This window comes from Halichoerus grypus, chromosome 1 (assembly GCF_964656455.1).
Source record: "Halichoerus grypus chromosome 1, mHalGry1.hap1.1, whole genome shotgun sequence".
NCBI classification, from domain to species: Eukaryota; Metazoa; Chordata; class Mammalia; order Carnivora; family Phocidae; genus Halichoerus; species Halichoerus grypus.
The window spans coordinates 97,297,334-97,312,368 of NC_135712.1; the positions used below are offsets into that span (position 1 = coordinate 97,297,334).

Here is a 15,035-nt window from a genome sequence, read left to right on the forward strand (position 1 = left end):
AAAATTTACATGGAGTGTCAATTACAAAGTTACCCTTAGGCATTAATAAATACATATAAATATTTTCATCAGAAGTAAACCTGCTATATAATTATATATGTAAATGAGATGCATTAAATAAGATTTCTGTTATGCATAGGAGTTCAGGAAAAGATAATATCTATATATCTTCTTAGAAACTTAAGTAAATATATGTTATATGATATAATTAGATGTAATATATTGATTCATTTTCACATTTTTATGGTATATGCAATTTATACATATATATAATTTGCATTTTCATATAATGTATAAAATTTTATTAAAAGCTTTCCAGGTAGTGAAAGAAGCTGATAATAAATAATGGAAAATTAAAAATTACTGTGCAGTGAACTTGGAGAAAATGGCATCTGTGATCAAAATTATTTTTCAATTAATGTAAACAGATTAAAATTTAGATTAATACAACTTATTCCATGTTTTACAGGAAACATTGATGAAGCAGAACGAGAATGGAGAGCAGGATTCTATCGCTGGAACAATTACATGATGGACTGGAAAAATCAATTTAATGATTATACTAGGAAGAAAGAAAGCTGTGCGGGTCTCTAATTAATAGATTTACCCTTTATAGAATGTTCATTTTCCTGTAGATCAAGGTAAAAATATCAGTAGCTCTCTTACATACCTAGTAAGAAAGCTATTATACAGCTGAAACAAAAATGCCAGAAGGATAATATCGATTCCTCGTATCTTCCACTTAGTATTGTACCTAGCATTTCAAAACCCAAATGTCTAGAACACGTTTAATTAAATTTCACAATATAAAGTTTGACAATTAATTATATGCATATTAAAATGATTTGCAGCTTCAAACTCTCTTTCCTGAGTAACTTTATGAATTTTTCTCCTTAAAAATACCCGTATTCTACTTTTAGTTGTGTATTTTCATTACCACTCATAAAAAGGTATCTTTTTAAAAGGAACTAGGTCTTGAAACACTGGACACTAATTTACAATACTATAAGTAATTTATGAATTTAATGTCAACATGGGATATTAAAACAAACAGAAAATAATTGGTTCCCTTTGTTTTTTATATGAAGGCAAGAGGGAATCTTAAAGTAAAAGGCTTGGTCACTTTGAAATACCTAATGACTACAACAAAATGTTGCTCCCAAGAGACAAAATGTAAAAGAATATAATTATTTCTGTTTTTATTTTTTTTAAATATGTACATTCCTAGTCCTCAAACTCTAATCTTCATTCTTTCAACTCTTGCCCTTCCTCAGCCCTCACTCCCTGACTCTCCCAAAGGTGTACATCTGTAAATTACTCTTCCTGTAACTGAAAAGTAAAACATGCAGATGAGCAGAAGTCTAAAGTCAGAAGTCATATACCAGCTGGGATAGGGGAATTCTTGTCTTGGACCCAGAAATACTAGGATTTTAATAGAGAAATTGTTTAATTCCAGGAAAGAAATTGTTATACTTTCTGCAGATAAATGATATTATTTTTATAATTTAAAAAAATTACAAAGCTACATTTACTAACTGGCATGGCAACTAAACACATCCATTGAATAAATTAAACAAGTAGTTCATTAACGGGGAGAAGTCAGAGATTTTAAGATTCAGAAAAGGTCAGTGCATGTTGATTATGTTAATTAAGTATTGAAAACCCCACACTCAGGATAGGACAAAGTATTTAGTATATAGGTCTGTAGATTGTTGGTTAATGTGTGTCCCATTGTTCATTGGTCATAAGGATGTTCAGAGTCAGATCCAGGATGGTCTGTCGTGCTCACTCATTCAAGTTTCAGGCTACTTTATCAGCTTCAGCTGATTAGAGAGAGAATTTATTATACAAAGCAAGGCAGTTTTGATATCACTTCAGTGCTGCTGTAAATGGACATCTTTGCTTTAGAGTTCTTCCCTCATCCTATGATGCAGGAAAAAAAACAAAAAAAACAAAAAAAACACCACAAATGATAGGCGAATGAGCAGACATTCCATTCTACGCCACCATCTTTGTTTCAGGTGCCATTCTTCCAGGATCCATTATGTTTTTCTGAATCATTTGAGCCTCCTTTTCATGTAGAACCGTCTGAAATATGAAACAACAGGATGATGCCTCTTCAACAGCATTAAAGACTCTTTAGAGATACTCTTGATGAAACCAATAATTAGGAAAACATAATTTTGTTTATAGAATACCTGCAACCTGCCTTAAATGACAGGCTCCAGTCATCTAAAAAGATCCCATGGACCACTTTGTCCCACCTTGGACAACCAGTTGGTTTGTTCTTGAATTTTACTGCAACAACCCTTTACTTACTCTGGAGCTTTTAACCAAATGCAACAAGAAGTGTCAGCCAGCATATAAACCCCTCTGCGTTTGTTCTGTAAATAAATTATTATGAATCCACTGTGAGCAGCACCATTGCAGGAAGATAGGTTAAGGCTTTTCAAGAAAACACTGTATAACGGTGTCTGTACAGTTTCTTTTACTATGATTGACATTTAAAAGGCAGTTTCAGTGTAGGATTTTAATTCAGGAAACCCAAGCCAAGGGAGAAACTTGTGCATAAAGTGACGGAAATCAGTATCTCTGAATACTTGGAGATTTGTCTTTCAGCAGGCTCACGGGTGAAAGAACTTTCAGTTGTCTGAGATACTAGCGGTATAGAAGCGTTAAAACCTAAAATGGCATAAAACCCTTCCCAGAAAGCAGAGCATAGGGAGATAATAGCACACATACACAAAACCATGGAGGCTATCACCTAATTTCGGTAAATTTTTAAGGTACATCTCTCAAAAGTATGAGGGAAAATTATGTCTAAGGTTACAATAGAACAAGTGGAATTAGTCCAACCAGTATCACAACACTTAGCTTGATCAATTATTTAAGTGAAAACATTATTTCTTGCAGTGCGGTGCTCTCCATAAAACTTTGCATTATAGGGTTTATTGAAAATTGATTATCATTTATGGTTTGGTATCCATGTAATACGTATAAGGATTAAGGTAACAAGTCACATACCTTTAAAAAAATACCATTAAAACTGGTTTTATTTTTCAAATAAATTGGCTGCTGAATATTATCAGCATGAAGGCAAGGGAAGTAATTTCTGGTCAATCAGAAATTAAATTTCATGGATAAATCTTAACATAATTGCAGCTGTGACATTTTTAGCAGAATATTCAAATAAATGGAGCCTCCCTGACATTGCTGAAGGATGACAAACTCAACAGCTAGTAAAATTTCCTGTTGTGTCTGCAGCCTTACTGATTTCAACAAAAGTGTTCTCTTTACAAAGAATTTGTTTTAAAATTAGGATGGTAAGAAAAGTAAGACATATATATATTTTTTTAACTAAATGTACTTAATGTCAATGTAAACCCACAGTGCAGTTTATCAATATGATCTTGGTGGAAACTAGATTGTTAAAGAATAAAGTAAATACCAGATTTGAAAATACACACACTCAGGTACATGCATACATACATACATTTATACATACAGGACTACTCTATTAATGTCCAGCAGGTGATGGCTTTGAAGAATTCACTGCATAGGTCCAAGATAGGGGAAAAACAGGGGGGTTGGAGTATAGACAGTCCCTGATTTATAATGATTCGACTTAGGATTCTTTGATTTTACAATGGTGCGAAAGCAATAGAATTCAGTAGAAACCATACCTCAAGTTTTAAATTTTGATCTTTTCCCAGGCTAGCGCTATGTGGTATGAGGCTCTCTCATGATGCTGGACAGTGGCAGCGACCTGCAGCTCCCAGTCAGCCCTGCAATCATGAGGATAAACAACCTTCCCATTTACAGCCATTCTGTTTTTTACTTCCAGTACAGTATTCAATAAGTTATATGAGATATTCCATATTTTATTATAAAATGAACTTTCTGTTTGACAATTATACCCAACTGCAAGCTAATGTAAGTGTTCTGAGCACATTTCAGATAGGCTAGGCTAAGCTATGAAGTTCAGTAAATTAAGTGCATTAAATGCATTTTTGACCTATGATATTTTCAACTTACAGTGGGTTTACTGGGATGTAACTGCAGTCATGGTAAGTCATGGAAGATCAGTATTAGAAAAGGAGAGTGCATGATGGTCATATGATGGTCATCTAATCACGCATGAGACATTAATGTGAAATATAATCTGTATTTTAGTAATATAATATATATTTATTATGTATTAATATATAATTATAAAATATTATTAAATTATATAACATATAATATAGATTGTATTAGGGCCAATTCTGATAAAACACAACAATCACTTTGACATGTCATTGACAAAAGCTGCTGTAACTAGAAAATGTTTTACTTATAAATTGATTAAAAAGACACATAATAGACCAATTACTGAGTGAGGAATGTTGTCAATCAAAATGCAGGGAAAGCATTACAGGTTGTAGGGGACAGAAAAGGTAAAACCTTTATATAGCCAAGCCATAAGTCTAATATTATATCCAAAAATGAACAACATCTAAAATTCCAATTTTCCTGAAAAGAAGGAAAGAAAAGGAAGGAAGCAAGGAAGAAAGGAAGGAAGGAAAGAAGGAAAGAAGGAAGGAAGGAAGAAGGAAGGAAAGAAGGAAGGAAGGAAGGAAATTCCTTCTTCAGTTAGGCCCTAGCTTCCATGAGTTCAGCTTACCTTGCTCTGTCTTATCCTTGGTCCAAAATCTCACCATTACAGTTACCAGCTGATGAGATAATAAGGCAGTAGAAGTGGCATAGTGATTTTAGAGGTGAATTAGAACACAAATAGCCATAACACACAACACAAAATTCACTTACCTCACCCAAAAAATCTGGGTTTTCTCTAGGCATAGCCCATTTTCATAGCCCAGTTTAACCCTTTACAATTATCCTGAAAGACAGAAAAATCTGAATTTCCAAGGCAATTAACTGCCAATGTCTTGATAATTATCAGATTCATCTGTGTGTAGATTCCCAACTAGGAACTGCACGCACAATGCCACCACACTGTATCTGGTGCTTGTTGACTGAGTGGATGAATGAGAGGATAAGATAGAGCATGGTTGAGTTCCACTACATAGGAGCAAAATTGTAGTGAGAAACTTTTTTTTTTTTTAAGATTTTATTTATTTATTTGAGAGAGAGAGCACAAGAGAGGGGAGGGTCAGAGGGAGAAGCAGACTCCCTGCTGAGTAGGGAGACCCATGCAGGACTTGATCGTGGGACTCCAGAATCATGACCTGAACAGAAGACAGTCACTTAACCAACTGAGCCACCCAGGTGCCCTGTAGTGAGAATCTTGAGGAAACCAAGAGGAAGCATGAGAAAAGAAAAATGGAAGACAAGAAAAAAGAGCTGGAGAAGGAAGAGAAAGCCTTCACTTGGAATCGAATTTACCCAAATGATCTCTCTGGGCACTTTGAGAGTTTCAAGGCAGAAGAGATGATGAGAAAAGAAATTGCAGATAGATAGATATAATTTATTAGATAATTTTACATTGATATATAGGGCATTTAATTCAGTTATTTTCAACTTTGATCCTCAGCTACACATTAGAATCCCTGGCAATAACTGCGGCCTGCACACACCAGACCAGGTGAAATAGAATCTCTGAGAGTAGAGTCTAGACATCAATATATTTTAGAATTTCTCAGTTGATTTTGATTTTATCAGGTTGAGACACACTGATTTTTCTATGACAGCACTGTTTGTCTTGACATATTTAAGGACAATGCTTTCTCTAGAGAAAAAAAAAAAAATCATAGGTCCTAGGTCAGTAATTCCCAAATTCTTTACATATTAGATTTGCCTCAGAAGTTATTAAAAAAAAAAATAAATCCCAATATCCATGTCCCACCCAATACCAATTAAATCACAATGTGAGGGTGGGAGGTAGGCATCAGTATTTCTTTCTTTCTTTTTTTCTTTTTTACAGGTTTTTTTCTTTCTTTCTTTCTTTCTTTTTTAAGATTTATTCATTTATTTTAGAGAGAGAAAGCACAATGGGAAGGGAGAGGGAGAGAGAAACCCAAGCAGACCCTGAGCTGAGTATAGAGCCCCATGCAGGGCTCAATCTCATGACCCTGAGATTAAGACCTGAGCTGAAACCAGGAGTTGGACTTCCAATCGACTGTGCCACCCAGGTGCCCCGATAATGATTCCTGACTGGTCCCAATATACAGCAATGGCTGGGAACCAATGGCCCATTCCAGACAGTTAATTTAAAGAACAGGGAGGATATTCATATTCTTTTAGTACTCAGAAGCAGGTAACTATAAAACTTGCAATTTTATGTGACAAAGTAATGTACCTGTTACTGATATTTGAGAAACTAATAGTTTTTCTCTGAACAAGGAACTGTAACAGAGATTACTGATTATGTGGAATAAATTTGGAGTGCATATTTTCTTCCTCTACACTAGACATCATTTTTACCAAAAAATATAGGATGTAGGGAGAGATATGTTTGAAAAACAAGATGAGTAAATGAAATATATATATTTTATGGTGGTATATATAATAACAGTTATTATAGAAGATAATTGTTTGCACTGAGGTAACTCAAATTGGCTCACTTGACAATAACTAATAACAGTAATTTATATTCAAGAAAAGGAATCAAAATTTTACTTTTCATGTAAAAAGTATTTTGATGGTCTTGTGAACTCTCAAAAATGCATGTAAGTTTTCATTCTTGCCAGACTCATAAAGAAATGTTGTTAGGATTAATTACTTAATGATTATTAAACTATGTAGGTGAGTACTAAGAGTTGTTTTTCATCTCAGAAGAATCAGCAGAAGCTTTTTGCTGGAGGCAATTACTGCATTACTTTGTTTTTCTGAAGTGAGACCTCCCATTCTAATTGTTTTGATTTCCTTTAACAGTTTAGGGAGAAAAAGGGAAAAAAAAAACTTATTAAAGACATCTCTGGAGAATAAACTATAAAAATGTACTTAATAATGTTAAGCATTCTAAAATCCTTGAAATTGAATATGCCAAAAAAATGATCTCTATCATCATCTATCTATCTATATCTATCTATCTATCATCTATCTATCATCACCTATCATGTGTTTGCATATCATCCATCAAAAATTGCCGCTCCCAATTTTAGCAAATGCGGGCAGTGGTGACCAGAGGAATGTGACTACTATATCTCATCTAACTTGAAATATAAATTCAAAGTCATTGTTTAGAGCAAGATGGCCTTAATGTTCCCCTCCGCTTGACAAAACTTTAAACAGATTTCTTCCTGACTGCAGGCCTCTGACCTCCTTTTTCTTAGAGCATTTACATGAAAAATCTAGCAGTTGTAAATTCATTCTCTGCCCTTTTGAAACAAATGCAAATCGCCCTGCCTCTTGCCAGTTTTGCTTCTCAGGAAATGCCTCTTTGAAGGACTGGGAAATTAGTACTTTAAAATTCAGCAGTAAAAGACATAGTGTCTCCATCTCCCAGTCTCTCAAACTTCAGTGAGATCCAAGTACCAAACACAGATGCCCTAACCACAGATAAAAACATTTGCAAACTCAAGAATAATTCAGTGTGATGAATGTCTCCCATTGGTCCACCCTCCCCGAATGTCCCCCAGGACTTTTCTGCCAGCTCACCTCAGGTCTTAAAAACCCTTTCTTCTTTTGTTTCAGCAGAGTTGAGTTCAGTCTCTCTCCACTATTGCAATAATCTTCACTAAGGTCTTGCTTGCCTGTAATATTTTGTCCAGTGCAATTTTTACTTTAACAGTCTAAACCAAAATCCAACACTTTTTATAAAGTGCCTGGGGTACACTCACATTTCTACCAATTTTCTATGACCACATCAGGAAAATACAAATATTTTCTTATAACAGATATCCTTCAGAAAGAACAGTTCCCCTGACAACCTAATGAAGAGGGTGGCAAAACTTGATTTCATGAGATGTTGAATACCTGCTTTTTGGTGATTTTTTCCTCTAGATCTTAGGCAGATAATAATTTGCATTCCTGTGTTAATGTCAAGTTTTTGGCATTTTTCATTTTTAGTATTCCTTAATGTCCTGCTATTTTTCTTTCTTTCTACATCACATTTAAGTTTTCATAGTCATACCATTTTCCTGTTAGAATGGCCATGAACAAATGGATTTCCCCATTTTGCATATAAGATTTATTTTCTTTTCCCTTTTTTTTCTTCTCTCCTTTCCTCTTTCCTTTTCCAATGTTCATTAATGCAAAAAATAACTACAGATCTTTGTGCTGTGGTCTAGAAGTCACTAGTGATATAAAGGATTACATTTACATCTGTAATGCAAATTTCCATTATACTCTTAGGCTTTTGGGAACAGACAACAAAAAACATTTTCATAGAAAAAGATTTATCATGAAGCCAATATAACTTAAACTTCAGGAATCTTTACTTGCAAGGACTCCTTTAAAGGCACTACATGTAATTTTGTATTTGTAATCTCGTATTATTTTTTTAAAAGGCGTTGCCAGAAAGATATGAGTTTGGAGAGGACCAAAATTTGGTTTAGCTTTTGTTTTTCACCATCAACAAAAATGAGCCCTTAGTCTATAGTCCCAGGCACAAAACATTTTTAGTCCAAAAGGACTCTTCTTCTCCCACTGTTCTTAAAGATATTTCCCTGGTTTTCTTTAGCTGAAATGTGTTATCTTTGTTTTACAACACTGTAATATGCTAATTTTGAAGTTACTATCTTTGTGCAAGGTAATAAGTGAGTGAAAAACTCAAATGCTAACATCTGCTGTGGCATTTCAATTTTAAACCAAATGTGTGTATAATACTCTCTTTGGTAAGTGAATTAACATTTTCACATAACCATGAAAGATAAAATTTTAATAATCTCCCTTGGAGTTGTCCCTTTGAAGTCATGTGCAAAATATTAAGTTAGAATTCTAATAGAACACCATTCCTTCTTTAAGATTTTTGAAGCTTTCAAAGGCAGAGAATGGCTACCATGTCCTCTCTCTGTTTACCTGGTATTACCATCAGTTACAGAGGCAAAAATTTATTTACGTTAGAGTAGATTGAAGGCTACTAAGGAATGCATCAAATTCCAGAGCACCAAAGCTTCTCAATCATTGGTTGGCACCACTATATGGAATTCCATTATTCTGTATACATTTTTCATTACCTGAAAAACATTCTTTTTCTATAATGTCTTTTAATCATCTTTTAACCCTTTTACACTATCTCTTGAAAGAACAAAATCATAACTATTACATGCTAATGTCCTAATGCAAAGTATTTGATTTATCACATTACCATCCTCATTGTCAATTTAAGTGAGTCTGGCTTGGATTCAAGTAAAGAAAGTCCATGGTGGAATGTTTTGGGACATTTTCCCATTTAAGTTTCTACCACTAAACAAGTTTTAAAGGTAGCTTTAGAGGAGGACTCTTTGCCATATAAAAAGGCAGGTATTTTCATCTTCAAAACAGTTTAATGATTGCATACCCATATCTCAATTAATTATCCTCTCTTTTTCTGTCTTATTCATCTGTAAAAAAATGTTAATAGTACAATTTCTAATTTTAAAAATATATATTCATTGAAAAAAAATCTTAGAAAATATGAAAGAGTAGAAAAAAACCTGTAATCATACTGACCAAAGATAATCTTTTTTTTTTGGTGTACTTTCATATGCATATATTCATGAATTTTTGTATATTACATATATAAAAAACATATATATGATTACATGACACACATATTTTTTAAAATGTGTCTCAGGATATACCAGGATAATTTTTTATTCACTATTTATTCATTTAATGTGTTTATTCAAAAATATTAACAGCTATTATTATTACTTGTCATGTATACTTTCAGGTCCCGGGGGATAGAGCAATGATCAAAACAGAAAATCCCTCTGCTCTCTTGAAGCTCACATTCGAGTGGTGTGAAATACACGATGAAACAATAAATAAATACACAACTGCATAATGTCTGAGCCAGGAATAAAATATGGCAGGGTAAGGAAAGAGAGATTTATGGTGGGGTCAGGACAACGGCGGATGTGTGAGGCAATCCTGAAGGAGGTAAGGCATTCAGCCATGCCAGTATGGGGGAAGAACAATTCAGAGGGAACAATGACAAGGCCCTGGGAGGACCTTCTTCTAAGTTCTGTGTTTAGGCAGCAACCAGGAGGACTGAGCTGCTGGAGGAAATGAAAGGGTGGTAGGAGACAAGTCAGGAAGGGAGAGGGGCAGAATGGAAGCCATTGCAGAGCTCCGAGCAGATAAATAACATAGTTATGATCATACTTAAGTTTAGAAGATCACTCTGGTTCCTTGGAGGCTAGACTATGAGAAAGCCAGAGTGGGTGCAGAGCGGACTGTTTAATTATTCAAGGCACAGGAGGAGAATGGCTCCAGCCAGGTGGGAGCTGTAGAGAAGTGAGTGGTGTCACAGTTCTTGGAGCTCTAGGCAATAGCCAACAGGATTTGCCAAAGACAGGGAAGACTAAACAATGAATACAAGATCTTCTGCTTAAATAATTGGTTAAATGGATTTGTCATATTCTGAGACAGGGAAAGCTATAGGCTCGGCAGGTCTAAATAGAGGAATGAGTTTGTTTCAGGGTGTGTTAACTTTCAGATGCCTATCAGGTATCTAAGAAAGAGAAAATATTGTTAAGTGAGAGGAGACTTGAGGGGAGATGCCTAGATTAGAAATATAAATCAGGTGGTCTCCAGCATACAGATGGTATGCAAAGTCACAGGGCTGAAGGAGGCTACCTAGAGACTGAGTGTAAATCTGGCCTGAGCAGAGCCTCACTCCAGCGTGGAGACTATAATTTGATGTTTATGTCTCTGTTAAGCTACAGAGCTTATTGCCAGACTTTTATAAAAAACTTCCCTCTTTTTAACTTTCTAACCTTGAATCATCTCCCATCCATCTGTAATTCAACAAAATTTTTCTTCGGGAAAACTAAACCGAGACTTTTCATAGCTGAGAAAATCTTTTGGTTGCCTTTGCAAATAAATGAATATTTGGTTGAATTTGTAATATCACCATTTAAATATATTTTTCCTCAACTCCATAGCATTCTCTACAGAATAATAGTCTAAGGACAACTAGAATTTTGTTTCCATGCATGTAATCTGTATCTTTTGAGTGTGTGTGTGTGTGTGTGTGTGTGTGTGTGTGTTTGGATGTTTGCAAGATTATATATACATGCATACATGCATACATACATATAAATCACAAGCTGAGTAATGACTCCCCCCCAAAAGCCATCCACTTTCTAATCCCTGGAACTTATAAATGTTGCCTTATATTGCATGAAGGAATTTTGCAAAAATGATTAAGTTGAAGATCTTGAGGGGAAGAGATAATGGATAATCCAGGAGGGCACTAAATGTAATTACATGTATCCTTGTAAGAGAGAGGCAAAGGGAAAGTTGACACAAAGAAGAGGAGTAGGGGGGCGCCTGGGTGGCTCAGTCCGTTAAGTGTCTGCCTTAGGTTCAGGTCATGATCTCAGGGTCCTGGGATCGAGCCCCGCACTGGGCTCTCTGCTCAGTGGCGAGGCTGCTTCTCCCTCTCACTCTCCCGCTATGCTCTCTCTCTCTCTCAAACAAATAAATAAAATCTTAAAAAAAAAAGAAGAAGAAGAAGAGGAGGAGGAGGAGAAGGCAGTGTGGCTACAGAGGCAGAGACTGGAGTGATTCAGCCACAAACCAAAAAATGCCAACAGTCACCAGAAGCTAGAAGAGACAAAGAATGAGTTCTTCCCTGGAGCCTATGGAGGGAAGGTGACTTCGCTGTCACCTTGGTTTCGACACAGTCAAACTGATCTCAAATTTCCTGTTTTGTGAACTGCGAGAGAATACATCTCCATTGTTTAAGCCATTAAATCAGTGTTAACGGATTGCAGCAGCCATAGGAAACATGTACATATCCGTAAAATTTCACCATGATATATTTAACTACTATTTATCTAACATAATTTCCCCTAGGTTTCCAAAGCTATTTTCAGTCTGCTAGTTGAAATCTATCTTTATTGGGTGAAAGTTTTCAGACTCATGTCCTTGTGATTTGTACTCTGTGCACTCTGTCCTCACCTCCACGGTATATTATACATGAGTCTGATTACCTGATCTGCCCCACTTCAGACTCATTTTCATTTTTCTTGATTCCTCTCCTCAGAAATACTCTGATTTGGGACATTTTCCCTCCAGTGTTTGTTCCTTCTCCCAGATTTGTCTTCTATAGCTAATCCATTATTTTTATTACCACCATTATTTTCACTAAATTTTATAACTTTTGTTTTGCATCCCATATAGTTTTTCTTCACCTTTTTCTTTCTTCATGATTCATTGTTATAATTTCACAGATGCAAAAAAATCCCTTTAGTCTTTTTAAAAACAGATTCTTTTATATTCATAAATATTCTAAAAGTTCTTATTTCTTTTTTTTTAAAGATTTTATTTATTTATTTGAGAGAGAGAGAGAGTGAGAGAGAGAGAGCCCAAGAAAGGGGGAGGGTCAGAGGGAGAAGCAGACTCCCTGCTGAGCAGGGAGCCCGATGTGGGACTTGATCCCGGGACTCCGGGATCATGACCTGAGCCAAAGGCAGTCGCTTAACCAACTGAGCCACCCAGGCGCCCCTAAAAGTTCTTATTTCTTTACTAACAGAATTTCAAAAGCAGGTTATTTTTGGATATAGACATTTTTAGATGAATTCTTTTTCTTTTTTTATTTTTTTTTTAAAGATTTTTATTTATTTATTTGAGAGAGAGAGAGAGAGAGAGAGCATGAGAGGGGGGAGGGTCAGAGGGAGAAGCAGACTCCGCGCTGAGCAGGGAGCCCGATGTGGGACTTGATCACGGGACTCTGGGATCATGACCTAAGCTGAAGGCAGTCGCTTAATCAACTGAGCCACCCAGGTGCCCCTAGATGAATTATTTTTCTATTAGTCTATGCCAACACAGTATTATGTGATATAAATGTTGAGATAAATTTTGGCAGAAATAAGTAGGTATTCCTGGTTTAACCCTCCAGACACAGACAAAGGAAGAGGAGACACATTATATTTAACATAATTTTAACTCATCAGTGTGGAAATCTGACATCTGGTAGCGCCTGAGAAGAAATTCTAGTGGAGGGCCCTGCCGCAGAAAGGATATTTACCTGGATTCCAGAGAGTTTTTTCCTCCAAGATAGGTGTGATAGAAAATTGCCTTAGTAATGTCCCATTCCAATTTTTTTTTTCATTTTACTTGTTTGTTTTATTTTCCATTATTTTAGCCTTCCATGGCTTGGGATGCGCCAGGATTTTCCTTCAGAGGTCTGTTTACTCTTTGCCTGGCTCAGTTTTCAGTATTTGAAATATGATTAGTTTAAGTGATAGAGTCCAAAAGCTGCTGACCTAGAGAGGTAAAGATTTTAAAAATCCTGAAAAATGTAAAGGTTTAGGTTGGAATTCTGTGTGACATCAGTGCAGAATTTCCTATGCTGGAAAAAGAAGAGAAGCGATACATCCTCAAAAACTATAGGGAGATCAGGGTGTCAAAACCTTTCATCAGAATCTCAAGGAGGCATATAGTCTGAGAAAAGTAAGTAACTTGGGTATAGTGATATCAGCTGGTGATCACAATATTGATATTAATTGTTCTACTAAAGAAATGAATATCAACACCATCAGATAAGAATATAAAATTATTTTTACTGAATCTCAGCACTGCAATTTTCAGCTTGAGCAGCACTTTTACTAGTGATTTTATTTCTTTGCAAAGGGCTCCATAACTCTCAGAATACAATATGTAATGTGCTTATATGCTCAGTAATATTTAAAGACTCCCAATTGTTTTTCACCGAGGTGTCTTTTTCAATTAAGTGTCAAGAGGCTTGGTGCTGCTAACCTCAAGTTGGAATAAATCAACTCTTGTTGCCCAGACATATTAAATGCATCCAGTGCTGCTTCTTTTCAATGTTTTAAGATAACCTTGTTGATAAAAGCCAAGATGAACATGGGGGGACCATTAAGCCAAGAGATTTTAAATGCCATCATTAAATGTCAAAATTTATTTTGAATATAATAATTTATTTCAATGATAAACTAAGGAAATATTGCTCTAATATAATGTCTTAAGAAAAACTCCTGCCTCACATAAAGTTTCAGCAAATTGTTGGTCCCAGAACTGAACTCATTGAAATTAAGAAACCAGCCCAGCATTTACAGGAAAATGCTAGAATAAGAGGGAAGAAAGTGGGGAAATGAACAAAAAACACTAGGGAATAAAAAGATTTCATGGAACAGGTAAAAATTGTGATCAAATATATTGCCATTAAATTAAAAAATCTTAAGCAAAAAATGGCATAATCTATAGTTCAAAGCAGAGACACAAGAATCCAGGACAAATGTGTACATAACAGAGAAAGATAGCATATAAGTTAGCAAAGCACAGGAAAGAAGTAAGAGGAAAAAATAAAATCTCAGGTATAAGGCCCATATTAGTAGCAACACAGAAAAGAACTATCCCAGCTGAAAACACAAAGAAAACGTGAGAGGATTGAAAAGTAAGTGAAATAAAATAAAAGTAAATAAGAGTTTTAAAAAAAGACAAAGTTAATAGGAAAAATTTATAAAGGAGATCAAACACAATCAGCTTGCTAAGCTTGAGAACTGAAATAGGAGAAAAAAGAAAATTAATGTAATTCAAGAAGACGTTTGTTAAATACAACCTTTTGTGTGTAAATTGAGAAAGGACACTATTTCTCAGGGGAAGAAAAAAAGTAGTACACATATCCTAGGAATTCTACAAGACTTTTAAAAAATTTTTAGATCGATAAGAACACAACCTAAATGTCCAATAACAAGAAAGTATTGAAGCTAATTTGGTTTATCCATAAGATGGAATACCATGAAGCAGTCAGAGGGGTAATTTTTATGTGCGAATATGGAAAAATCTCCAAGATTTTTTTTCAAGATTTTATTTGTTTATTTGAGAGAGAGAGAGAGCGAGAGCATGAGCACGAGGTGGAGGGGCAGAGGGAGAGGGAGAAGCAGACTCCCCGCTGAGCAGGGAGCTGGAGGCGGACT

The 15,035-nt window shown here is 35.3% G+C and overlaps 1 protein-coding gene and 1 long non-coding RNA gene across 6 annotated transcripts in view; one reads left to right on the top strand and one right to left on the bottom strand.

The window, feature by feature from the left end:
* The window catches only part of BCHE (butyrylcholinesterase), a 61,160-nt gene extending 60,302 nt beyond the window's left edge, over positions 1–858 (top strand). The window contains exon 4 of the mRNA XM_036082050.2: positions 470–858. Within this exon, the coding sequence (XP_035937943.1) occupies positions 470–594 (125 nt within the window). The 3' untranslated portion in view covers positions 595–858. The remainder of the gene's footprint in view (positions 1–469) is intronic.
* Positions 1–15,035, bottom strand: part of LOC118520346 (uncharacterized) — a 593,589-nt gene that overhangs the window by 104,162 nt on the left and 474,392 nt on the right. For 3 of the 5 annotated variants that reach the window (XR_013446612.1, XR_013446611.1, XR_013446616.1), the window contains 2 exons: positions 3,684–3,785; positions 908–2,088 (listed from right to left, as the gene is read on the bottom strand). The exons of 1 other annotated variant lie outside the window; for it this stretch is intronic. This is a non-coding gene — a long non-coding RNA (uncharacterized LOC118520346). Of the gene's footprint in view, positions 1–907; positions 2,089–3,683; positions 3,786–15,035 lie in introns of those variants that run through there. One more of the 5 variants, XR_013446614.1, reaches the window with a different exon arrangement.